We start from the raw sequence: 26,825 nt of genomic DNA on the forward strand, positions 1-26,825 counted from the left end.
AGGTAAACTTTCCTTTCTAATTAATTCCTTCATTCCCTCATAATCCTTCTGAAAACAGGGTACCAGAGAGCCACAACCCATCCGATTTAGAGAAATGGGCCCCTTACCCTTAGTTTCCTAGTCATGACCTTATAGTCCCATAGGGATTTTCTCTTTTCTTCATTTTTGGTGACTGGGAAATGATTGGAGAGAAGGAAAATATTTTGAGCAGCTAATGTTGGCAAATATTTGTACTTCATAGAAATGCTTTATTGCATTAACACCATAGTCTTTCTCTATGATAATCTCAAAGGTGCCTACTTTCTGCCCTTATAATTAACTCCCAGGCTACGTTTGACAGCTGTTTCCTATATTTGTTTATGAAGACTTATAGAAGAAACTAGTTGCTCATCAAACAGTCAGTACACACATTGTTCTATGACATTGTTTAACAGCCCCACTCCATGTCAACACTCTCCTTTCTTAACTCTGGATTCCCTATTACCAGCCTTCCTGTCCCCTCCTGCCTTCCAGTTCCTGCCCCAGGGCTAGTGAGCCCCTTTAGTCTTGTTTGGTTCTTTGGGCCTGTTCAAACTTTGATTGAAGGGTGAACCTCAGGAGTGGCCTCATTACTGAGCTGAAAGGGTGTTTGTGGGCCACACTCTGAATGTTTTTCCAGTCTTTGTCAGGCCAGCAAGTCTGTCTTTCTTTTTGAGTTCGAATTTTATTCTACATTTTTCTCTAGCTCTGTGTGGAACTCTCTATTGTGATCCCTGTCAGAACAGTCAGTGGTGGTAGCTGGGTACCATCTTGTTGTTCTGAACTCAATCTGGTGGAGGCCGTGGAGGATGTAGTCCATTAGTCCTTTGGACTAATCTTTCCCTCGTTTCTTTAGTTTTCTTCATTCTTCCTTGGTCTCAAAAGTTTGAGACCAGTGGAGTATCCTAGACGGCTGCTCGAAGGCTTTTAAGATCCTAGATGATACTTACCAAAGTAGAATGTAGAACATATTCTTTATAAACTACGTTATGCCAATTGAGTTAGAGGTTCCCTGAGATCATGGTCCTCACAGCCCGAAGCCTAGCAATTTGGTCCCTCAGGGAATTTGGATGTGTCTATGGAGCTTCCATGACCTTGCCTTGTACAGGTTGTGCTGACTTCCCCAATATAGTGTACTGTCTTACCCTTCGCCAAAGTTTCCACATACTGGAATCAACTCGAGAGTACTGGGGCTGGGTTTTATTGTCTATTAAGTGTTTTTCCAACCCCTCCCCCCTCGTAATCATCAAAGATTGTGTCTTTTTGTATGTAAACCTTTTCATAAATTTATATAGTAGTGGTCTCATACAATATTTGTCCTTTTGTGATTGACTTATACACAACTCCCAGGCTACATTTGACAGTCATTTCCTATATTTAAAATAATTCATAATTTTCCTTCTAATTTAGGTTGATCTGAATAAAAATGTGTTTTTCTTGAGGGGTGTTTTAGTGATACTGTAGAGAAAGCAACAGTTGTAACTTCTTGAAGGAGACCTATAGCTCGTGATGCAAAAATATTCTTTAGGTTAGTTACCATTTGTTTGAAGACTTGCTTCTGTGTTTCTCTGGACTGACTCCAATGTGAGGGAGAGGAAAAAAAAAATTCCTAAGTCTTTCCCAGAGTTTCCAATCCTCATGCCTATTGTCTAAGCATGAATCTTACAAAAGCTCAATTAGTTTCCCTGTAGGCGAAGTCTCTGAACTGGGAACCACAAATAGACTTCAGAGTGACTGCAAATTCCAAAATTCTCCAAGTAAAGGTGGTAAGTAGTTGTATTTTGCTGGATAGAGGAACCTGAGTTTCCACAGATTATTAAAGGACACTAAGACAATCAGTAGTCACTGTGCTAGAAAATCAAACTCTGAAGTATTTCTGATTTGAGGAAAGGGAGTTTCACAGCTCTGTGAACCTTTGTATAACTTCATTTCACAGATGGCTTCCTAGAGTCACGAATTTGGTTATGTCACATCCATTTCCAAGCTCCTGTTGCTTCTGATTTACTCTTCCCACCATCCTGCTACATGACTCTTACATCTCTCTAGGTATAATAAGAGCAGAAAGTGTATTCCAGAATTGTCAAGACTGCCTCATTATAGATTAATGAAAGGTCAGTTCTCAAGGATATTTTAAAGATTACCTACCCAGGATCCTTTTTGTGAATATTCAGGAGCTTCTCCAATCATTAAGTTAATGCAGAGCAATGTCCAGTAAAATTTTTCTGTTTTGCCATATAAAGAAATTGCACTATTTCCCTTATCTGGTCTATCTCCAAGTCTCACATATTTGGAAAATCTGCCATGGGAAAACATGAAATGAAGACATTTTAGGAGAAAACGGACTACTGATGCCCACTGAATGCCTTTTGTCCCCAAAGAAGGAATGATGATATATAGCCAAGAGGTTTTTTCAGTTAAGGTTGATGATTGTATATGAAAGGAGATTACACTCAACATTGATATTTTCATATTGTAAAATTATTCTGATACATGACTAAAAAAATGATCTGTACTTTTTTGGGAATAAAGCTATTTCCTTCTCTCATCTTTTCTTCAGCAGATGACATCGAGCAGGTCCATGGGATGGAATGGAAACCACACCTCTGTGGCCATGTTTGTTCTCCTGGGACTCTCAGATGAAAAGGAGCTGCAGCTCATCCTCTTTCCAATATTCCTAGGGATCTACCTTGTGATCCTGATCTGGAACCTGGGTCTCATCCTCCTAATTAGAAGGGACTTCCGCCTGCACACACCCATGTACTTTTTTCTCTGTTTCCTGTCATTTATAGACGTCTGCTATTCTTCTTCCATCAGCCCAAGGATGCTTTCAGACTTCCTAAAAAATGAAAAAATGATTTCCTTCATTGTCTGTGCCACTCAGTATTTTGTTGCAGCCTGGATGGCTCTGGCTGAGTGCTGCCTATTGGCCACCATGGCCTATGACCGATATGTGGCCATCGGCAACCTGCTACAATACTCAGCCATTATGGTACCTGGCCTCTGTGGGAAGATGGTTGCTGGGGCCTATGTGAGTGGTTTCCTTAGCAGTTTATCTCAAACAGTCTCTTGCTTTCAACTTTACTACTGTGGGCCAAATATCATTCAACATTTCTTCTGTGGCTTGCCTCAGATTATTTCCTTGTCTTGCTCCAATCCCTTCATCGCCCAAATGACCCTTCTCGTGGTAGCTATTGTTGTTGGATTTGGTTCTTTGTTTGTTATCCTCTTATCCTATGGTTTCATTGCAGAATCCATCCTGAAAATATCCTCAGGCAAAGGTGGTGCCAAGGCCTTCAATACCTGTGCCTCCCACCTGGCAGCTGTGACACTCTATTATGGCACAACCCTCTCTGTGTACTTATGTCCCAAGTCTAATCAGTTCATGAAGCAGGACAAGGTGCTATCAGTGTTCTATGTCATCATCATTCCCATTTTAAACCCTCTGATATATTGTCTGAGGAACAAGGAGATCAAAGAGTCCCTCAAGAGGCTTATAAAGAGAACAGCGGCCTTATGTTAGTCAGAATAATATTTGGGCAGGTGTCATTACTGTATAAGGTAGATGGAGGTGAAAATGTTTAAGTGACATTTTGCATGTCACAGGAATAACTAGACAACAAGAAGAAGTAACAACTTGGCTTCCTTATTTCTTGAGGCCATCATGCTTAGCTGCCATCAAGAAGTAATCTAACCCAGTGATATTATATAAAGTTTAAAAAGCCAGTTTCCATTATTAGAATTCAGCTAGATTAAAGCCTAAAAGTTGATTGTGCTTTGAGAGAAGTGTTGGTAGATACTATATGTACAGAAATGACAAGAGTCCACGACACCAAACAGCATGCTCTTTCCTTCACAAATTTTCTTCATTTCTATTATTTATTCTTAATTTTTTATCATTTATATACATTAAAAATAAAATGATATGAAATAATAACAATAAAAGAAAAACAATGTTAAATAATGCATAAAATTAAATATAGGTAAAATTAAAAATAATTTTTATTTATTTAGTTTATTGTGCTTTCAGTGAAAGTTTACAGTTCGAGTTAGTTTCTCATACAAAAATTTATAATACCCTAGTTGCTCTCCCTATAATGTGACAGTATACTCCTCCTTTTCACCCAGGTTTCCTGGGTCCGTTCAACCAGCTCCCGTCTGTTCCTGCCCTCTCATCTCTCCTCCAGACAGGCGCTGTCCATTTAGTCTCACGTGCATACTTGAGCTAAGCAGCACACTCTTTATGAGTATCTTTTTATGTCTTCTAGTCCAGCCTTATCTTTTTCTGAAGAGTTGGCTTCAGGAATGATTTTAGTTTTGGTTTAACAAAGAGTCTAGGTGCCATGTTCCGGGGTCCCTCCAGTCTCATTCAGACCATTAAGTCTGGTGTTTTTAAGAGAATTTGAGTTCTGCACCACATTTTTCTCCTGCTCTGTCAGGGACTGTCTGTCGTGTTCCCTGTCAGGGCTGTCTTAGTCGTAGCAGGGCACCATCTGGTTCTTCTGGCCTCAGGATGACGGAATTTCTGATTTATGTGGGCCTTTCTGTCTTTTGAGCACTATTTTCCTTGTGTCTTTGGTGTTCTTCGTTTTCCTTTGCTCCAGGTGGGTTGAGACCAATTGATTCATCTTAAATGGCTGCTTGCTAGCTTTTAAGACCCTATACACCACTCACCAAAGTGGAATGCAGAACATTTTCTTAATAAACTTTGTTTATGCCAATTGACCTAGATGTCTTCTGAAACCATGGAGCCCAGAACCCCACCGCTGCTACTCTGTCCTTCAAAGTGTTTGCTTGTATTCAGGAAACTTCTTAGCTTTTGATTTAGTCCAGTTGTGCTGACTTCCCCTGTTCTGTGTGTTGTCCTTCCCTTCACCTGAAATAATTCTTGTCTAGTAACCCTGGAAGCATAGTGGTTAAGAGCTAGGGCTGCTAACTAAAAGTCAGCAGTTCAAATTCACCAGGCACTCCTTGGAAACTGAATGGGGCAGTTCTACTCTATCCAGTAGGGTTGCTATTAGTCGGAATTGACTAGATTACAAAGGGTTCAGTTTTTTCTTAGGATCTAGTTAGTGAATACCGCTCTCCCTCCCTCCCCGCCCTCATATGGATGTTCCCTTCCATGGTTAAACCTTTTCTTCAGTTTTTATGATAGTAGTCTCATACAATATTTGTCTTTTTCCAGCTGACTAATTTCAGTTAGCATAATGTCTTCCAGATTTATCCATGTTTATGAGACGTTTTCCAGATTTATCTTTGCTCTTTCTTGTTGTGTAGTGTTCTGTTGTGTGAATATACCAAAATTTGTTTATCCATTCATCTGTTGGGCACCTAGATTGTTTTCATCTTTTTGCTCTTGAGAACAGTGCTGCAATGAACATGAGTGTGTATATATCTACTCTTGTGACAGTTCTTATTTCTCTAGGATATATTGCAAGGAATGAGATTGCTGGATCATATGGTACTTCTATTTCCAGCTTTTTAAGGAAGTGCCAAATTGATTTCCAAAGTGGTTTTACCATACATTCCCACCAACAGTTGTAAGTGTTCCATTCTCTCCACAACCTGTCCAACATTTATTATTTTGTGTTTATTGGATTAATGCTAGCCTTGTTGGGATGAGATGGTATCTCGTTTTAGTTTTGATTTGCATTTCTCTAATGGTTAATGACCAGGAGCATTTCCTCATGTATTTGTGAGCTGCTTGAATGTCTTCTTGGTGAAGTGTCTTTTCACATCCTTTGCCCAATTTTTAATTGGATTATTTGTCTTTTTGTTGTAGACATGTTGGATTTTCCTGTAGGTTTTAGAGATTAGGCCTTTGTTGGATTTGTTGTACCCAAAATTTTTTTCCCAGCTTGTAGTTTCCCTTTTTCTCTTTTGGTGAAGTCTTTTAATGAGCGTAAGTGTATAATTTTTAGATCTCAGTTATCTAGCTTATCTTCTGATGTTTGTGTATTGTTAATTATGCTTTGTGTCTTGTTAACACCATGTATTAGGGCCTCTTGAGTTTGCCCTATTTTTTCTTCTATGACCTTTATAGTTTTTGGTTTTATATTTAGGTCTTTGATCCATTGTGAATTAGGTTTTGGTTATGGTGTGAGGTATGGATCCTATTTCATTTTTTTGAACATGGACATCATGTTTCTATTTGTCGATTGTTTTGGGTAGAATTGATATTTTCACAATGTTGGCCTACTTATCCATGAGCATATTATGTTTTTGCATTTATGTGGGTCTTGTTTGGGTTCTTGAAGTAGTGTTTTGTACTTTCCTTTGTATAGGTCTTTTACATCTCTGGTTAGATTTATTCCTAAGAATTTTATTTTTTTAGGGGCTATTATAAATGGTATTGTTTTCCTGATTCCCTTTTTCATTCTTTTTTTTTTTTTTAGTGTATAGGAATTGGAATGATTTTTTGTATGTTTACCTTGTATCCTGCTATTCTGCTGAGTCCTTCTATTAGTTCCAGTAGTTTTCTTCTGGAGTGTTTTGGTTATTCCATGTAAAGTATCATACCATTCTCACACAGGGACAGTTTTACTTCTTCCTTACCAGTTTGGATGCCCTTCATTTCTTTTTCTTGTCTTTTTTTTTTTTTTACTGCTCTATCTAGAACTGGCAGTACTATGTTAAGTAGGAGTGGTGATAAAGGGCATCCTTGTGTCTTGTTCCTGTTCTCAAGGGGAATGATTTCAGCTTCTCTCCATTAAGAATGATGTTGGCTCTTGGTTGTGTATAGTTGTCCTTTAGTATGTTGAGAAATTTCCCTTCTAAACCTCTTTTATTGAAAGTTTTTTCAGAAATGCGTGTTGGACATTGTCAAATGTCTTTTCTGCTTTGAAATGGTCATGTGATTCTTTCATTTTATTTATGTGGCCAATTACATCGATCAGTTTTCTAACGTTGAACCATCCTTGCGCACCTAGTATGAGTTCCACTTTGCCCTGGTGTATTATTTTTTGATATAATGTTGAATTCTGTTGGCTAGAAGTTTGTTGAGAATCTTTGCATCTACATTCAAGAGAGATATTGGTCTTTAATTTTCATTTTTTGAGGTGTTTTTGTTGGTTTTAATATCAGGGTTATGCTGGTTTCATAGAATGAATTCAGAAGTATCCTTTCCATTTTCAGTTCTGAAATAGTTTGAATAGTGCTGGTGTTAAGTTCTTCTCTGAGTGTTTGGTAGAATTTTCCAGTGAAGCCATCTGGGCCAGGGATTTTTTTGTTAGGAGCTTTTTTTTTTTTTTTTTTTTTTTAAATTACCTTTTCAATCTCTTTTCTTGTTATTGGTCTGTCCAGATTTTCAACTTCAGTTAGTTTTAGTTTGTGTAGGTAGTGTTTTTCTAGAAATTTGTCCTTTTCTTCTACATTTTCAAATGTGTTGGAGTACTATTTTTCATAGCATTCTTTTATGATGCTTTTTATTTCAGTTGGGTCTCTTCTGATATCATCCATCTCATTTCTTATTTGGGTTATTTTTTGTCCTCTCCTGTTTTTTCTTTTATCAATTTGGCCAATGGTTTGTCAATTTCGTTGATCTTTTCAAAGAATCATCTTTTGGTTTTGTTGATCCTTTCTATTGTTTTTCTATTCTCTATTTCATCTCTGATGTTTATTATTTCCTTTTTTTTGGTGGCTGTTGACTCCTTTTGCTGTTCTTTTTCTATTTGTTCCAGTTGTCTAGCTAATGTTCTGATTTTGTCCCTTTCTTCTTTTTTGTTGTGTACATTTATTGCTATAAATTGACTTCTGAGCTGTGCCTTTGTGGTGTCCCAAAGATTTCTGCAGGATGTGTTTTCATTCTTATTTGATTCTAGGAATTTTTTGATTCCATCTTTGATTTCTTCTATTAGCCGATGATTTTTAGGCAGGGGGTCATTCAGTTTGCATGTATTTGATTTTTTTCCTTCTTCCTGGTATTAATTTCTACTTTTAGGGTGTTGTTATCAGAGAAGACGTCTTTTATTATCTCAGTGTTTTGGATCTCATTCACCATTACTTTGTGGCTTAAGATGTGATCTACTCTGGAGAACATTCCATGTGCACTGGAAAAGAATGTGTACTTTGCAGCTGTTGAGTGGAGTGTTACACATATATCTATGAGGTCAAGTTGTTTGATTGTGGCCTTTAGATCTTCTGTATCTTTTTTGAATTTCTTTCTAGACATTCTGTCCTTTACTGAGAGTAGTGTGTTCAAGTCTCCTACTAATGTGGAAGTATCAGTTTCTCTTTTCGGTGCTGTTAGAGTTTATGTATTTTGGAGCCCTGTCATTGGGTGTGTAAATATTTATTATGATTATGTCTTCATGGTGTATTTTCCCTTTAATCATTAGATAATGCTCTTCTGTGTCTTTTATGGCAGATTTTGTTTTAAAATCTGTATTATTTGAGATTAGTATTGCCATTCCTGCTCTTTTTTTGGTAGCTGTTTGCTTTATATATGTTTTTCCATCCTTTCATTTTAAATAAATTTGTGTCTTTGTTTCTAAGGCATGTCTCTTGTAGACAGCATATTGATGGGTCCTTTTTTTTTTATTATTATCCACTCTGTCACTCTCTGTGTCTCTATGGGTGCATTTAAGCCATTTACATTCAATGTGACTATTGATAAAAAAAAAAAAAAATTGATAGGTGTGGGTTTATTGCTGTCATTTTGTAGTGATTTTTTTTGTGTGTGTGGTTTTCACACTTTGTTTCTCTAGTCTCCTGTGCTGAATTCTTTTGTTTTGGATTTTTTTTTTTTTTTTTTTTTTGCGTGTTTCATTTTTGTAGATTTTGTGTTTAGTGAGTCTTTATGTTTTTCTTCTTTCTTTTGATTAGTAGATTTGTTAATTTTCATTGTGTTTACTGTGAAATTTACCCCTATTGTCCTAAGTTTACACCAGTCTTTTACTACTTGATAACACCTTGACTTCCCCTCCATTTGGAAATTCTATACCTACGCCATTTATTTATTCCCTTTTTTATTTGATCTGATGCTGTTGTCATTTATAGATTGACCTCTCTGGTTCCCTATTATAAGTCTTTTAGTTTTGTTTTATTCTTAAGTGTTTATTATCTGCGTTGGTATCTTCCTGATGGTGTCTTATGTGCTAATTTCAGGTTGTTGTTTGATGTTGTTAGTTCTCTAACCGAAGGACTGCCTTTAAGAATTCTTGTTAAGTTTGTTTGGGTTTTTTACACTTTCCCTTAATATCTGTTTATCTGGAGAGGTCTTAATTTTTCCATCATATTTTAGTGAGAGTTTTGCAGGATATATTATTCTTGGTTGGCGTTTTTTTTCTTTCAAGGTTTTATATATGTCATCCATTGCCTTCTTGGCTGCATGGTTTCTGCCAAATAATCAGAGCTTAGTTTTACCGTTTCCTCTTTGTATGTGACTTTTCATTTTTTCCCAGCTGCTCTCAAGATTTTTTCTTTGTCTTTGGTTTTAGGGAGTGTGATTATGGTATGCTTGGCGTTTTTCATTTGAACTATCTATCCTATATGGGGTTTGTTGAACTTCTTGGATAGCTGGCATTTCATCTTCCACGATATTAGTTAAGTATTCTGTTAGCAAATCTTCAACAATCCTCTCTGTGCTTTCTGTTTTCTCCCCCTTTTCTGGAAATCTGATCACTCGCAAATTTTTGCTTTTGATTGTATTCCACATAGTTTTCACATTTTTCATTTTTCTTCATTCTTTTTTTTGATTTTTTCCTGAAACAATGTGGTATCCAAGAATTTGTCTTCAATTTTGCTGAATCTATCTTCCATTATTTCAAATTTGCTCCTAAAGCCTACTATTGCACTGTCCATTTCTGAACTCTTGTTGTTTATCTTTTGGGTCTAATGGCTGTTTTGGTATGATTTTTAGTTTTTTATTTATTCTGACATTTTATTCCTATATTGTTTTCCTGATTTCTCCTATTGTTTTGTCTGTCTTTTCCATGATGTTGTGTATTTTTTCCTCATCTCTGTCTACGTTTTCCTTCACCTATTGAAGAACCCTGAATATTAGAGTTCTGAGTTCCCTATCTGGCAGTTCCAGAACCTTTTCTTCCAGTAGAAGGTCATCTGATTTTTTATTTTGGTCATTTTCTGGAGCCATTTTCTCCTATTTTTGAAGTATGTCTTGGTATCATTTGCTGTCTTCAGGACATTCAGGAATTATTTTCTCCATTTATCGATTGTAGATTTGATTATCTCATCCTGTTTTTTTGTTTTATTTGATCATATCTGTGCAAGTGGTCTGTGTGTGTGTTTTTGCTTGCTTGCCTGTGGGCACGATAGTTCTCGCTATCTTGTCCAAGTGAGTAGGGCCAGTCACTCAGCTATGTTGCAGCAGAGTGGATCCAGTGCAGGTGAAAGCGTGGGGATGGTAGTTTGCTGTATAAACTGGGGGCGGTGGGGTTGTGCTGGGGGCAGTGCAGGGCTGAGTCCTGGGTACCATGTCAGTACCACTCAGGGGGTGTGGCACTTGGCACATGGTGCAGATAAGCAGAAGTTAAAGGAGAGGATATGATGTGTAGAGGTAAGTAGGTGGGTGAAAGAAGAGAGAAACAAAGGCAGAGAAGGTAAAATGAAGTGAAAAAATAGAAAGAAAAAAGTAATAAAATGGCAGTGAAGTAGAATTCAGTCAGTGTGGGTGGGGCAGATGCAGGGATCCCTTGTACTGGTGGCTCTCTAGCTGAGTGTTGTGGCTTGCCCTGCCAAGAACCAACCTTGGTGGCACATGGGGCTAGGTGGTTGAGAGAAAGGACAGGAAAGAGGAGAAAGCAAGAGAAGAAACCAACAATCAAGCAATCAAATCAAAAAATAAAAAGAACAACAAAAAATTATAGTGGTGGGTGTGCAGGCCATTGGGGGTGAGGTGGAATGGGGTGGTGGCGAGCAGCTCTCTCTCTCAGCAGGTGGCATAGCAGAGCCTGTCAAAAAGGGGCAGAGGCAGTGAAAGGTCTAGGTGGAAGAGAGAAGGGGAGAGATAAAGAAAAATATAAACTATGGTGCTGAGGAAGGTGGCCTATGGGGTCAGTGCAGATCTGGGGAAGCCATGTGCCAGATGCTCTCTAGCTGAGCAGTACAGTACAGCCCACCAAGAAGTTGGAGGTGGTGCACAGGGCTGGTTGATGGGATAGAAGAAAGGAAGGAAGGGAGAGGGAGAGGAGAAACAATTAGATCAGAATAACAACAACAACAAATGGAACAAAAAAAGGTTTTAAAAAAGCACCCAAACAAAGAAACAATAAATAAAATGACCCTAAGGGAGCCAGTCGTTGTTGGCTGTGTAGACCCGGGGGAGCTGAATGCAGTGACTCTCCAACCAAGCTGTGCAGCATGGCCCCTCCAGAAGGGGTGGGGCTGGTTCACAAGACTGGGTGGGTTGAAGAAAGGAGAGGAAGGAAAGGAGAGAGAGGGAGAGAAAAAAAAGAAGAAAAGAAAAGAAAAAAAAAGAACAAAGCAAGCACAAAAAAATCACAACCTGTCAAGAAGGGAAGGGGACAGCGTGCTGGACTAGCTGGGTGGGAGAAAGGTAAGGAAAGAAGGAAGAGAGAGAAGCAACACAGAAGGCCAAAAAAAGTCTGTCAAAAGCAAACAACAACAAAAAGTATAAAGCAAATGAAGCAAAAAATCACAGCCCATCAAGAAGGGGAAGGGATGGTACATGGGGCCAACTGGGGGGAAGAAATACAAGAAAGGAAGGGAGAGAGAAAAAAGTAGTAAAAAAAAAGCCACCCTCCCAAATATGTCAAAAAACACAAATACACAGCAACAACAACAAAAAGAACAGAGAAAACAAACCAAAAAATTCACAGCCTGTTAAGAAGGGGAGGGGATGGCACACAATGTTAGAGAAGCAACCAAAAAAAGTAAAACAAATATACAAACCAAAAGAAACAAACAAAACAATAGGGCTGGTGGGACTGGCTGGTAGGGGCAGGGCAGACCACAGAAGCAGTGAGCTAGTTCAAGAGCCGTGGTTGGTTGGCAAGCAGTGGGGACTGCTTAGAGGGAAGAACTGTAGGGGGTAGGAGAATGTGTATCCCTGGTTACCAGGTGTTCTGTCTCTTATTGGGATCTCCATCACCTTGCCTTTCCATACTCCCTGTCTGAGTTCTTTGGCAAATGTTGCCTGAGATGTCAAATCCAGCCATGTTAGCTGGAATGGACCTCCACTCTGTAGCTCTCTTGGTTCTCTGTTATCTGTCAGTTTTTAAACTATTCGGTGCTTGATTCTTTATTCCCTCATTTGGTACTTAGGGTTCCAGGATTGACGTTTATATCTGTTTTACTTGGTTTTTTGGGTCTTTGTTGCAGAGGGACAGTATGGTAGTTTCTGTCTATAGACATGTTGGCGCCACCTCTCTTGTTTGGTTTCTTGACTGCTACTTCCATGGGCATCGATTGTGGATCCAAGTAAAATGAAGTCATTGACAACTTCAATATTTTCTGCATTTATCATAATGTTGTTTATTGATCCAGTTGTGAATATTTTTTTTTCCTTTATATTGCGGTTCAGTCCATATTGAAGCCTGTAGTTTTTAATCCTTGTCAGTAAGTGCTTCAAGTCCTCCTCACTTTCAGCAAGCAAAATTGTAGGTTGCTAATGAGTCTTCCTCCAATTCTGATGTCATGTTCTTCTTCATACAGTCCAGCTTCCTGGATTATTTGCTCACCATACAGACTGAATACGCAGGGTGAAAGGATACAACCCTGGCACACACCTTTCCAGACTTTAAACAATGAAGTATTCCCTTGTTCTGTATGAACAGCTGCCTCTTGGTCTATGTACAGGTTCCTCATGAGCACAGTTAAGTGTACTGGAATTCTCATTCTTCTAAATGTATGCAGAATTTGTTCTAATCCCCACAGTTGAATGTCTTTGCATAGTCAATAAAACACAGGTAAACCTCTGATAGTCTCCCATTTTAGCCATGATCCATCTGACGTCAGCAATGATATCACTCATTCAACATCCTCTTTTGAATCAGCCTGATATTCTGGCAGTTTCCTATCAGTGTAGTGCTGGAACACTTTTTAATGATTTTCAGCATAACCTTATTTGTGTGTGATATTAATGATATTGTTTGATAATTTCCACATTCTGTTGGATCACTTTTCTTTGGAATAGGCAGAAATATGGCTCTCTCCCAGTCTCTTGGCCAGGCAGCTGTCCTCCGTATTTCTTGGCATAGACAAGTGAGCACCTCCGGTGCTGCATCTGTTTGTTGACACATCTCAATTGGTTCTTTGTCAATTACTGGAGACTTGTTTTTCACCAATGCCTTCAGTGCAGCTCAATTTCTTCCTTCGAGACCATCTGTTCTATATCATATGCTACCTCCTGAAATGTTTGAATGTCGAGCAGTTCTTTTTGGTATACTGGCTTTGTGGATTCTTTCCATCTTCTCTTGATCTTTCTTGCATTGTTCAATATTTTCCCCATAAACTCTTTAATATTCCAACACAGGGCTTGAATATTTTCTTTGGTTCTTTTAGATTGAGAAATACTGAGTATGTCGTGCCCTTCTAACTCCAGGTCTTTGCACATTTCATTAAAATACTTTACTTTGTCTGCTCGAGCCATCCTTTGAAATTGTTCCATTTAGTTTCAAGGTATTTTCTCAAAGAAAAAAACAGAGCTTAAAGACCACATGGCAATGGCTTCATTCCCTTCAGTGTCTTGGGGCCACGAATAAAAAAATCTTCTCTTCTTGAACAAATCTGAGAAGATTGAGAGGTGGGATGGAGGGAGGCAGAAGGGTTACCTCATTTTGTGTTTTCAGAATATTGAATGCTATTTACCTTTTCTAAGTGTGTACACGTTTTTCCCAACTCTTTTTTTTTTTCCCCTTGTCTCCAACCCTCTTCATGTGTTCATTTTCTCTTCTCCCTCTCCCTCTCCTACACTGTTACTTAACCCAATCTTCTGGAGACATGGGAGAGAAGATGGGTGGTGTTTAGTTTCTTTTTTCCTACTCTAAGTATTGGTAAGATTTCCCAAATATGATCCACTCCATGTATTCCCACTGAAAATTAACAACTTGCTTCAAAATGAGAAAGTAGAGAATGGAGACTCCCTATACTGCAGAAAGTCTGATTCACAGTTGCTGGGTATTTGCTTCTTCCTGGTGTCTTTCCAAAACAAATCTCTGGGGACCGTACCTATGCTGTGGTGACAAAATTTATTTCACAAATAACAGGGTTGGAAATGACCTCTATATTAGCCCTATGACCCTTCATTGGCAATAAAGACATAATCAGAAAGGAAGTTTCCTTGATATCAAAATGTCTCAAGAGATTAACACCCCGAAGGAAGATCTTGGAGCCTAAGCAAGGAACCAATTAACAAGTTTGGTCTCCCCTCTATCACCAAGGAGGGTGGTTATTTACAACTCACTTGGTTTTAATTGCCCCTTCTTGGTTGTACATTGTGCTCTCAAATTCTTTCTTAAATATTATGGGGAAGGTTCTTAAGCATATAAGGCCATCTTCTTCCATAGCTGGCTGGATCCTTTCTTAAGGATGAGGCTAACAACAGGCTTTGTACTCATCTCAAGTACTGATGAACTGGGAAGCTCTCAGATGCTATAAGTTGAAATTTCTGCTCACCATTTCTGAATACCTGGGTACACCATAAAGTAAAAGGAGTTGGATCACAGGAGAGGAATACTTTTCAGAACTCTTAGGTGAGTCACTTAGGGAATGTCAAGGGCCTAGGATACAGGTACAATTCACAGGTTTAGAAATAACTCAGCGCTCAGTGTCCTTGAAGTCACAAGAGACCCTCGTCCATGGTGGCACTTTTAGCCTGAAAACAAACCTGTAGAAGGATAGCATAAAACTTAGGCTGTGTCAGTGTACTTTAGCTTAAAGTGGGGGCTGGAAAAACTCTGACTCATTTCATTAGTGTTTGAAATAAGTGGGAAAACACAGACCCAAAAGATTAGTTGTGGATCATTTTTGAGGCGCCTCTACTGCCTGATAAAAAAAAAATGCCTGATAGGTTCCATTTAATAAGTCAAGCTTAAGCAGTCCACAGGTAACTTTGTGAGAGGTAGGATTCCTGAGTGTGTGGATCCAAGACAGCTTTTGAGTAACATGTCAAGTTCTAGCAGAAGCGAGGGACTGTTATTCAAGAATAAAGGTAATACTTGGTCTTCTGACAGATAACTTGCCCTCATTCTTCCTTATTGACAAACCTCTTCAGATTTTGTTTTCTAACCTACCTACCTGCTAAACTTTTTCAAAACCAACTGATCCCCATAAGAGGTAGATACAAAAGGGTTGTTGTTAGTTGCTGTTGAGTCAATTCCAACTCGTGATGTCCCCATATTTTACAGGGTAGAACTATTGCGTAGCCTTTTTTTTTGGGCTATAATTTTAATGGAAGCAGATCACCCAAGCTTTGTCTTCCATGGTACTGCTGAGTCAATTTCAAATGATGAACTTTAGGTTAGCAGTCAAGTACAAATTGCTTGTGCCACCAAAACCAAAGCCAAATGAAACCCATTGTCGCCGAGTTGACTCTGACTCATGGTGACCTTACATGACAGAGTAGAACTACCCCAGAGGGTTTCCAAGTAGCAGTGGTGGATTCAAACTGCCAACATTTTGGTTAGCTGCTGAGCTCTTAACCACTGTGCCACCAGGGCTCCTTTAAACCAGTTGCCGTTGAGTCAATGCTGACTCATAGTGACCCCAACTTTGGCAGAATAGAACTTCTCCATAGAGTTTTTAAGGTTGGGACCTTTCAAAAGCACATCACCAGGCGTTTTTTCCGAGGTGCCTCTGAGTGCATTTGAAACGCCAACCTTTCTGTTAGAAATAGATCACTTAAGGGTTTGCACCACCCAAATATTAGAAAGTACTGTTGCCAAAATGTCTTAAAGAAAAGAAATATGTCAAAGAGACAACTTTTTCATTTGCTAAGAAATTTCAGATGTAGGTAAGACTGGGAAGGAGGAATACGTTATGCCATAAATGGTGTGAGAAAGCTGAAGAGAGAGAAGACAAACTTTCCCAGCATAAGCGTTATTCAAGACACTAGAAGAAAAGTAGGGGCCTTCACTTTATGCTACAGTGTAGTGACACAGCCTACATTTTATAAAACTAAAAATGAGGTTTGATTACAAATTAAAGAATCTGCATGGGCAGAAAAATAAAGTGACAAAAGGTGTCTCTAAGTTTAACAATGGCATCAGCAGTTTAACTTGGCTGTCTGCGTATGATAGGATTTGCTGCCTTAATTTTGCCTTTTAGGCATCTGTGGATACAATCTCTGCGGTGGTTACCATCTCCAGGTCGAGATCTGCCTGTTGCTCAGTTACACCAGCACGTATTGCAAAACATTTTAACACCTCCTTGTTTCCTTCTAAAAGACACTGAATCTTTCCAGTTTGACTTACTTCCTTGGCAGTCAGTCAGTGTTACGCCTTTTCTGGCCATGTACTGGAAGGATAGCTATGTGAAGAGATATGATGATTGTGTTATTGATGCCTCAGCTTCCCAATGTGCATGCCCATTGCCCAAGCATGACCCTTACATAATTCCGATTCAGTCTCCCCTTAGGAGAGTTCTCTGACCTGGGAACCATCAACAGACTTCAGGGTAACTGTGAATCCAATAAAACTGTACGCAGGGTTGGTAAGTGGTTGTATCTTGCTGAGCAGAGGATCCAGAGTTTCCATCAGATTTTCAAAGAGAAACAAAGAAAGCATTAAACACGGTCTTCGACACTCTAACTCTGAAGTATTCCTGAGGCAGGAAAGAAAACGCTGCACCTGAAAGAAAGAGAGCTTCATGATTCTTCCAACCTTGTCTTACATCACTTCTCAGGAGCCTTCCTATGATCATCAGATTGGTTAAACTGCTCCATTTCCAAGCTCTTGCTTCTGAGCCAGTGATTCTTCCCATCCTTCTGTTACAATGTGAAAGCAGAAAGACTGCTACAAGATCATCAATCCTTTCTGATTATGGGATAATTGAGTGCTAGTTCTCAAAGGGGAAACCCTGGTGGCATAGTGGTTAAGTGCTACAGCTGCTAACCAAAGGGTCAGCAGTTTGCATCCCCCAGGCGCTCCTTGGAAACTATATGGGGCACTTCTACTCTGTCCTATAGGGCCGCCGTGTGTCGGAATCGACTGGACGGCACTAGGTTTGGTTTTTTTTGGTTTTTAGTTCTCAAGGAGATTTTAAAGAGCATCTCCTCCAGCCTCCTAACTTGACATATTTTGCACATGAACTTCTGCAAGCATCTAGTTCACGGCAGAGCCTTGCCTGGGCAGAATCTTTCTGTTTCACCACTATTTTCTTAATTTGGCCTTACTTGAAAGACTCACATATTTGCAAAATCTGGCTGGGGAGAACATGATATTAAGACATTTTAGGAGGTGATGGACTAATGATGGCCATTTAGTGCCTCTTGTCCGAAAACCTAACAATAATATGTATTCAAGAGAATTTTTCAGTTAAAGGTGGTGATTGCACATAAAAACAAACAAACAAACCCAGTGCCATTGAGTCAATTCCGACTCATGGCGACCCTATAGGACAGAGTAGAACTGCCCCATAGTGTTTCCAATCAGCACCTGGTGGATTCGAACTGTCGACCTTTTGGTTGGCAGCTGTAGCACTTAACCACTACGCCACCAGGCTTTCCATGGTGATTGTACATGGAAGTCATAAAATTACTCAAGATGGATGATTTACGGTTGTACAATTATCAGGCTACATGACTAAAAAATAGTGTTGCTTTTTTCTTTTTGGGGGGAAATAAAGCCATTTCCTTCATTGAACTCTTCTTCAGCAGATGGCAGCAAACAGGCCCGTGGAATGGAATGGAAACCACTCCTCTGTAACCATGTTTGTTCTCCGGGGTCTCTCAGATGAGAAAGAGCTACAGCTCCTCCTCTTTCCAATATTCCTAGGGACCTACCTGGTGACTCTCGTCTGGAACCTGGGTCTCATCCTCCTCATCAGGATGGATTCCCAGCTGCACACACCCATGTACTTTTTTCTCAGTTTCCTGTCATTTATAGACATCTGCTATTCTTCTTCCATCAGCCCAAGGATGCTTTCAGACTTCTTAAAAGATGAAAACACGATCTCCTTCATTGCCTGTGCCATTCAATATTTTGTTGTGGCCTGGATGGGTCTGGCTGAGTGCTGCCTCTTGGCCGCCATGGCCTATGACCGATATGTGGCCATTGGCAGCCCTCTGCAGTACTCAGCCATCATGGCTCCTGGCCTCTGTGGGAAGATGGTCGCTGGGGTCTATGTGAGTGGTTTCCTTAGTAGTTTATCTCAAACAGTCTCTTGCTTTCATCTCTACTACTGTGGTCCAAATATCATTCAACATTTCTTCTGTGACTTGCCTGCAATTATTCCTTTGTCTTGTTCTAACCCCTTCCTCAGCCAAGTAATTCTTCTTCTGGCAACCATTTTTATTGTGTTTGGTTCTTTGCTTGTTACCCTCTTGTCCTATGGTTTCATTGTAGCTTCCATCCTGAAAATATCCTCAGGGAAAGGCAGTGCTAAGGCTTTCAATACCTGTGCCTCCCACTTGGCAGCTGTGACAGTCTTCTTTGGCACAGCCCTCCCTGTGTACATGCGTTCCAGCTCTAGTCAGTCCATGAAGCAGGACAAGGTGCTTTCAGTCTTCTATGTCATACTTATCCCCATGTTGAACCCTCTGATCTATAGCCTGAGAAACAAGGAGATCAAAGGAGCTCTCAAGAGGGTAATAAAGAGAACAATTTATTAAACTCAGTAAGAATAATATTTGGGAAGGTATTATTGTTCCTTCAGGAAGGATGGAGGTAAGAATGTATGTCACCATTTTCAGATAAGAGGAATAACTAGGCAGCAATAAGAGGTGAAAACCTGATTTCCTTGTTTCCTGGTACCATCAAGCTTAGGTGCCACCAACAAGTGATCTGTCTGGGACCGTGACGACAATGTTGAATGTAGTTTAAAGAGCCAGTTTCCATGATTAGAACTCAGATGGATAAAAGCCTAAAATATGACTGTGCTTTGAGAAGAGAACTGCTAATAGACATTATTTGCATAGAAATGATAAAAACCCAAGACACCGCACAGCCTGTTGTTTCCTTCACAGGTTTTACTTATTTCTTTTTAATTGTTTAACTTTTATTGATATTCCAATAAAATAATATGATAAGTCAAATATGTGGCAAATAAAACATTTATAAAGGAATGGGTGTACGGTGTACGGTGTACGGTGTGCGGGGAAGCCAGCACAACCTGTACAAGGCAAGACCATGGTAGCTCCATGGACACATCCAAACTCCATGAAGGACCAAATTGCTGGGGTGCGGGCTGTGGGGACCATGGTCTCAGGGAACATCTAGCTCAATTGGCATAACAGAGTTTATGAAGAAAATGTTCAGCATTCTACTTTGTTGAGGAGCGTCTGGGGCCTCAAAAGCCTGTGAGTGGCCATCTAGGGTATTCCACTGGTCTCACCCTTTTCAGTCCAAAGAACTAATGGGCCACATCTACCACGACCTCCACCAAACTGAGTCCACTACAACTAGATGGTGCCCGGCTACCACTGACTGCTCTGACAGGGATCACAATAGAGGTTCCTGGACAGAGCTGGACAAAAATGAAGAACAAAGCTCTAACTCAGAAAAAAAGACCAGACTTGCTGGCCTGACAGAGGCTGGAGAAACCCTAAGAGTATGGCCCCAGGCACCCTTTCAGCTCAGTAATCAGGCCACTCCTGAGGTTCACCCTTCAGCCTAAGATTGAACAGGCCCATGGGGGGAAAAGAAAAAAAAAAAAAAAACTAAAGGGGCACACAAGCAGTGACTGGAAGGTAGGAGGGAAAAGGAAATCTAGTAATAGGGAACCCAGGGTTAAGAAGGGAGAGTGTTGACATGTCCTGGGGTTGTTAAGCAATGTCAAAGAACAATGTGTATACTAACTGTTTGACGAGAAACTAGTTTGTTCTGTAAACCATCTGAAATTCAATTAAAAAAAATCTTGTTTAATCATTGAACTCTCGAACATTCTTTCTTTTAAACACATATATTTAAAATTATTATTGAATACTCTAAATATCTGTAGTTTTGTGGGTCTGATTCCATAATTTGATGTTATTCCTGAATGTTGTTCATGGTACCTTATTTATTTGTCTGTTTAATGATTTTTCATTATGAGTTCATGTTCCTTTGAATGTCATCTGTGGAAATCTTTGAAGAAAGATTTTGAAATATATTCCTTCAAAAATGATTTATATTACTTCTGTATGGTACTTTAATTGCAATATTGGCCCAGAATATCTATAAGCATAATTTTAGACTTGGGATTTTTTGGGACCACAACACTGATAGATTTAGGCTTCATGTCTCCATGAATACAAACTGGGAGACAAGAATTATCAGTGGAATTTTTCTCTTTTCTCTGCTCTTCCCAAACTAAGGCTGAGTGAGGTGTGCATATCAGTCTCCTTCTGTCGGGTAGGTGTTTTTCTACTTCATCTCTGAGCGTGTCACACTTTGGGGGTTCCTTCTCTCAGTGGGGTGAGATATTTTCCCTAATCAAATCTCACGCAATGCCTTTTTCTCCTACTTCTCACACACATGCCCGTTAAATCTCAGCCCTTAGGCCACGAAGGATTAATACCTCCCTTCTCTGATGATCCAGGAGAATGAAGAAATTATCAAACAATATTATTAATAACACCAGCAACTTAAATTTTGCTGAAGATCATTCAAAAGCGTATACAGTAGTAAACTGACAGGGAACTGCCAGAAGCTCAAGCCAGATTCAGAAGAGGATGTGACCGAGGGATATCATTGCTGATGTCAGACGGATCTTGCCTAAAAGCAGAGAACACCAAAAAGATGTTTACCTGTGTTTTACTTACTATGGGGAGACATTTATCTGTGTGGATCATAACAAATTCTGCACACCATTGCAAAGGATGGCAATCCCAGAACACTTGATTGTGCTCCTGAGAAACCTGTACATAAATCAAGAGACCGTCATTAGACCAGAACAATGGATACTGTGTGGATTAAATCACTAAAGGCGTGTGCCAGGCTTGTATCCTTTCACCATAGTTATTCAATCTTTATACTGAGGAAATATTCCAAGAAGCTGGATAATATGAAGAAGAACGGGGCATCGGGATTGAGAAAGGCTCATTAACAACCTGCTTTATGCAGATGACACAACCTTGCTGGCTGAAAGTGAAGAGGACTTGAAGCACTTACTGAGGAAGATCAAAGACTGCAGCCTTCAGTATGGATCACACCTCAACGCAAAGAGAACAAAAATCCTCACAGCTGGATCAATAAGCAACATCATGATAAACAGGAAAATGATTGAAGTTCTCAAGAATTTCATTTATTTGGATCCACAATCAGTACCCAGGAGAGCAGCAGTCAAGAAATCAACTGATGTAGTGTATTGGGCAAATCCGCTGCAGAAGTCCTCTGTAAAGTATTAAAAAGCGAATACGTCACCTTGAACAGTAAAGTGTGCCTGACGCAAGACATAGTGTTTTCAGTAGCCTCGGGTGGATGCAAAAGCTGGGCGATGAACAAGGAAAACCAGAGAATAAGTGCTGACTCTGAATCGTGCTGTTTGCAGAGAACACTGAACATGCCGCGGACCGCCAGAAAAGGAACACGTCTGTCTGGGAGGAAGCGCAGTCACAACGCTCCTGAGAAAGGGGATGGCGAGAAATGGTCTCACGTACTTTGGATGTTACAGGAGGAACTAGTCCCTGGAGGACATCTTGCTTGGTTAAGTAGAGGGTCTGGGAGAAAGAGGAAGACCCTCAATAAGACAGACTGACACAGTGGTTATAACGATGAGCTAAAACATAGGAAGATTGTGAGGACAGCACAGGACCTGGCAGTGTTTCCTTCTGTTGTACACAGGGTCGCTGTGAGTTGGAAATGACTTGACAGCCCCTAACAACCAGCTGGGAAAACGCTGGCCCGACCCTAAGACCAACTTAGTTTAGTGCCTTCTTGTCTTTCCTGTACTTTGAAGAACTCCTTTGCTTTCTCACTGGCTGAGCCACGGGGGAAAAACGATGTTCTAGCCTTCTCAGCATTTTCCCTGACCGTATAATACAAAATATTCCTATGGAACTGTTAGTTGCCCCAGTTTATCCCTGGCCATTTTTTCTAAAACCCCAAGCTTGTTTGATTTGCTTATAATTTTTCGGGTCCAAATATGATTAATGACTGCTTATTAATTTCCCAGTGTTATCCTGAATCTTTTTATGTTTTATGTAATTTTATTTGTTCAACAACCTTACATGGTATGTATTCTCAGTTCTCCTACTTTACAATTGAAGAGGAAGTGTAACTCACAGTGGTAATCAGGCACAAGTCATGCAACCCATAAAGAGTAGAACTAGATTTCAAGTCCAGAACTCTAGCTCCAGAGCCACATCTTTAACAACTGCATTCCACTATCCTACAAAAATGTATCAATTGCGTAACTAACCTTATTTCTGAACAACTCTCAAGTTCAAAGCACTATATTGTGTGACTTGAAGGATGCAAAGGAGACAGTAAGTGGGGTAGAGACCAGGAAGATAGGTGAGAAATGTGTCTGTGAAGACATAATGCAAGAAGAGAGATGTGTAGCCTGAGACAGAGAAAGAGAAAATATCCTGTGGGTAATCACCAACTAGATGTGGGCAAGAAGTCATGAATCCAGGAAGGCCCTTGCATATTCTCTGTAAGAATTTCTCACGTCAAAAAAAAAAAAAAAAATTTTTTTTTTTTTTCTAGAATGGCAGAGCCTATTTCAGAGGCATTATTGTAAAAATGCACCCCTGCTGGCAGAGTGGTTAAGAGTTAACTGCTTAGCCAACAGTTCAGCAGTATGAATTCACCAGCTGCTCCTTGGAAACTCTATAAGGCAGTTCTACTCCATCCTGTAGGGCCAGTATGAATTGAAATCAACTCCACGGCAACAGGTTTGCTTTGCTGTATTATACAAATAGGGCAATCACAACATACTGGAGAACACCATCAATAACACGACCATCATGTCTCTTCACATAGATATTCTTTTAGTAAATGAACAGAGAAGCAGTAACGCTCCGTGACTGCCGAGGAAATAGGACAAACTGGAGGAGAATTTAATCTTTTTCAGGAAGATAAAATGGAAAGATATTGAAGTGTTTGCAATATGTAAATAACTGAGAGGCAGAGAAAATTTCAGCCTTTAGACAGTGTCATAGAGTGAATTGTGCCCCCCCAAAATATGTGTCAACTTGGTTAAGCCATGATTCCCAGTGTGGTGTGATTATCCACCAATTTGTCATTTGATGAGATTTTCCTATGTGTTGTAAATCCTATCACTATGATGTTAATAAAATGGATTAGCGGCAGTTACGTTGATGAGATCTACAAGATTAGGTAGTGTTTTAAGCCAATCTCCTTTGAGCAGAGAGACTGGGGACTTCACTCTACCAAGAAAGCAGCACCAGGAGCAGGTTGCATCCTTTGGACCTGGGATCCTTGTGCCTGAGAAACTCCTCAACCAGTGGAAGATTGATGACAAGGACTTTCCTCCAGAGCCAACTGAGACAGAAAGCCTTCCCCTGGAGCTTATGCCCTGAATTTGGACTTGTAGCCTAGTAGACTGTGAGAGAATAAATTTCTCTTTGCTAAAACCATCCACTTGCGGTATTTCTGTTACAGCAGCACTAGAAGACTAAGACAGATGGTAACTACTGCAAAGCCTGTGTCCACAGACGTCTAAGATTAAAATTACCACAGCAAACCTTACCATAGACAGAGAAGCACGTTAAACCAGTGACATCACTGCTAATCTCAGAGACACTTTTTAACTGTTATGTTGTTGCTCTCTACCACTCCAAAGACGATACTTTCTAATCAAACCTCATTTTTTGTTGCATGTTATTTATGGGTGACTCCTTCCTGTGTTTTGGATAAAGTTTATCTTAGGATGGAGTTTGTCTTGGCTCTCTTACTTCGGCTTTTTTTTTTACACCATTCTTCACATAATATATTCCCAATCTCTATGCCTGCCTCCATTTTACCTTTCCTATCAAATTAAGAAGGAAATGGAAACAGATCATTAAAAAAATGGCCCCTTTGACATGTTCTTTTTCTTTAAGACATTTCATCAGCAACACTTCCTAGTATTTTCTTTTCCTCTATTGTATGTCTAGCATTAATGATCATTAAAACCAAAAAAAGCATTAGGTGGTTTTAAAAAAAATTCAACGTAGAGGTAGAACACGAAGCAAAATCTGAAGAGTTTTTTGCGGGAACAACAAGGACGGATTTCTGTCAGAAGACCAAATATTAGATATATTTTTGACTAATGGTCTCTAGCTTCTGCTAGAACATGAGATGTTAATCAAGATCTGTGTTGGGTTCATTCACTCTGGAATCTTTCCCTCAACAGAGTCACCTGAGGACTGCTTAATTTTGACTTTTTAAACGGAAAAAATCAGGAGGTAGAGGCCCCTCAAAAAAAATCCACAGCTATTCTTCTGGGTCTGTGTTTTCCCATTTATTTGAAACACCAATGAAAGGAGTCAGAGATTTTCCAGCCCCCGCGTTATGCTAAAATATATTGACACAGCCTACATTTTATACTATTCATCGACAACTTTGTTTTCCAAGCCAAAAGAGTTACCATGGAAGATGGCCTCTTATGACCTTTAGACTTCAAGGACAAGGATACCGAGTTAATTGTAAATATGTGAGTTCCACCTCTATCCTAGGTCCCTGACATTTCTTAGACAATATTCTGTAAGTGACTCACCTAAGAGTTCCGAGAAAGTGTTCCAAGCCCTTTTACTTGGTGATGTACACAGGTACTCAGAAATGGTAAACAGATACTTCAACATACGGCTTCTGAGAGCTTACCATTCCACCAGTACTCAGAGATGAGCATAAAACCTACTATTGGTAGCTATGTTTGACTCAACCTCCTTCAGAAATGACCCAGCTATGAAAAACGAGGGCCTTAAATGTTTCTGAACCTGCTCCATAACATTTAAGAGAGAACTTCAGAGCAAAATCCACAACAAAGATAGGGTAATAAAACTATGCAGGTTATAAATGACTGCCGTCCTGGGTGATAGAGGGGAGATCAACCCTGTTAACTGGTCCCTTGCTTACGTTCAAGATTTCTCTTCAGGGCCCTAATATATGACACATTTTGGTATCAAGGGACCCTTCTTTCCCACTGTCTCTTTACTCTCAAGAAAGAATCATGGGGCTGATATAGAGGTCATTTCCAACCCTGTTATCTATGAAACAAATTATGTCATCACACCATAGGAACACTCCTCAGAGACCTGTATCTGGAAAGACATCAGGAAGTAGCAAATGCCCAGCAATTATGAATCAGATTCTCTGCAGGAAAGGGACTCCCAACTCTCTACTTCTTATTTTGGAACAAGTTGTTATTTAGATGGAAGTCCTTGGAGTGGATCATATTCAGAAAGATCTTAGTAAGACGTGGAATATGAAGATGAAAAATAAATGGCTCCCCTTTACTCCGTCATGTAGCTGCTCGGGATTAAAAGAGTAAAAGAGTAGGAGGGGGTGATGGGGAGAAGGAGAGAATGAGCATATGACAGAGGGCAGAGACAAGGGAAAAAAACAGGGGGGTGAACTGGGCAAAGTAGGTAGGAAACTCTGAAAGGATAAATAGCATTCAATCATGCATAAACACAGTGTGAAATTACCCTGCCACCCACATTATCATACCTCACTACCTAAGAGAAGAATGTTTCTTTTTCAGCCCTGAAGCACTACAGGAAATGAAGCCCATGTCATTTAGTCTTCAAGCTATGGTTTTTATTTCAGGAAAACCCTGGACTACAGAGGAAGAGCATTTAGAGTGAATAAAAGAGACCAGACCATGGAGAAGGCCACACAGCTAGTTTCAATATATCACAATACAAGGTCTGCTTGTACTACTAACATGGAGCCCTGGCGGCACAGTGGTGAAGAGCTCAGGCTGCTCACCAAAAGGTCAGTGGCTCAAATCCACCAGCAGCTCCTTGGAAACCTTATGGGGCAGTTCTACTCAGTCCTGTAATGTTGCTATGAAACAGAATCAACTCAAGGGCAATGAGTTTTTTTTTTTTTTTCCCCTTGGGCTTTTTCTTTTTCTCTTTTGGTACTACTAACACATGTTTAATCTCCTGTTTTATGTCCATTGGCACTCTTCTTTAAATGCTCACTTTTCTGTATGTGACAGGATAATATTTTTGAAATAGTATGTAACTTTTTACCTATTATTTCCTTCCCCACATCTCTTTGACCAGTTCCTTCGTTCAGGCAGCTAGGTTGTCAGGTTCACAAGCCTCAGAGAAGGAACGTGACAATAAAAAGAAGTTGAAGTGGACATGATAAGGCCAAAAATATTCTGAACGAGTCTTCAGAATGGCTTACAGGCAGAGTCCAAGGGAGTGAGCACAAACATCAAGTAGATTTGAAGACATCAAGATCAAAGGAGAGGAAGATTTTCTTTCTCAGGAGACCCAGAAATCATCTCTTTGCATGTTTCTGCTCTTGATTGAGCTTGTCCCCCACTCATACCCCAAGTTAGTTGCAATGGCAAATGGATGATATTTGCTGATTGGCTGAAACCATGCAGAGTTGACCCCTAGACGTAGAGTTGGGACCAATCATGCAGTGATGGCTGAAAACAGAAAAGGGGATTCTCGTCTCCAAAATAATTTTAAGATACTCCTCACAGAAAGAATGATTATGGATGGTAGGCAAAAAAAAATTAACTAGTCATTTTTGTAATTTAGCTCCCAGTGTAATAAATAAGAA

The 26,825-nt window shown here is 39.8% G+C and overlaps 2 protein-coding genes across 2 annotated transcripts; both read left to right on the forward strand.

Moving 5' to 3' along the window:
* The first annotated feature begins 2,578 nt into the window (after window positions 1-2,578).
* Window positions 2,579-3,538, forward strand: LOC100667436 (olfactory receptor 5A1-like). The gene has a single exon (XM_010599214.3). The coding sequence runs from the start codon at window positions 2,579-2,581 to the stop codon at window positions 3,536-3,538; it is 960 nt and encodes a 319-aa protein (XP_010597516.2).
* A 14,214-nt stretch (window positions 3,539-17,752) lies between these two features.
* LOC100667724 (olfactory receptor 5A1-like) lies at window positions 17,753-18,763 on the forward strand. Its single transcript, XM_003419527.3, has one exon. The coding sequence runs from the start codon at window positions 17,810-17,812 to the stop codon at window positions 18,761-18,763; it is 954 nt and encodes a 317-aa protein (XP_003419575.2). The 5' UTR covers window positions 17,753-17,809.
* Window positions 18,764-26,825: the final 8,062 nt, after the last annotated feature.

Source organism: Loxodonta africana, chromosome 7, assembly GCF_030014295.1.
Source record: "Loxodonta africana isolate mLoxAfr1 chromosome 7, mLoxAfr1.hap2, whole genome shotgun sequence".
NCBI classification, from domain to species: domain Eukaryota; kingdom Metazoa; phylum Chordata; class Mammalia; order Proboscidea; family Elephantidae; genus Loxodonta; species Loxodonta africana.

Bases quoted from the DNA above. Each gene is read 5' to 3' on its own strand.
- LOC100667436 (XM_010599214.3), top strand. From the start codon at position 2,579: ATGACATCGAGCAGGTCCATGGGATGGAATGGAAACCACACCTCTGTG.
- LOC100667724 (XM_003419527.3), top strand. From the start codon at position 17,810: ATGGCAGCAAACAGGCCCGTGGAATGGAATGGAAACCACTCCTCTGTA.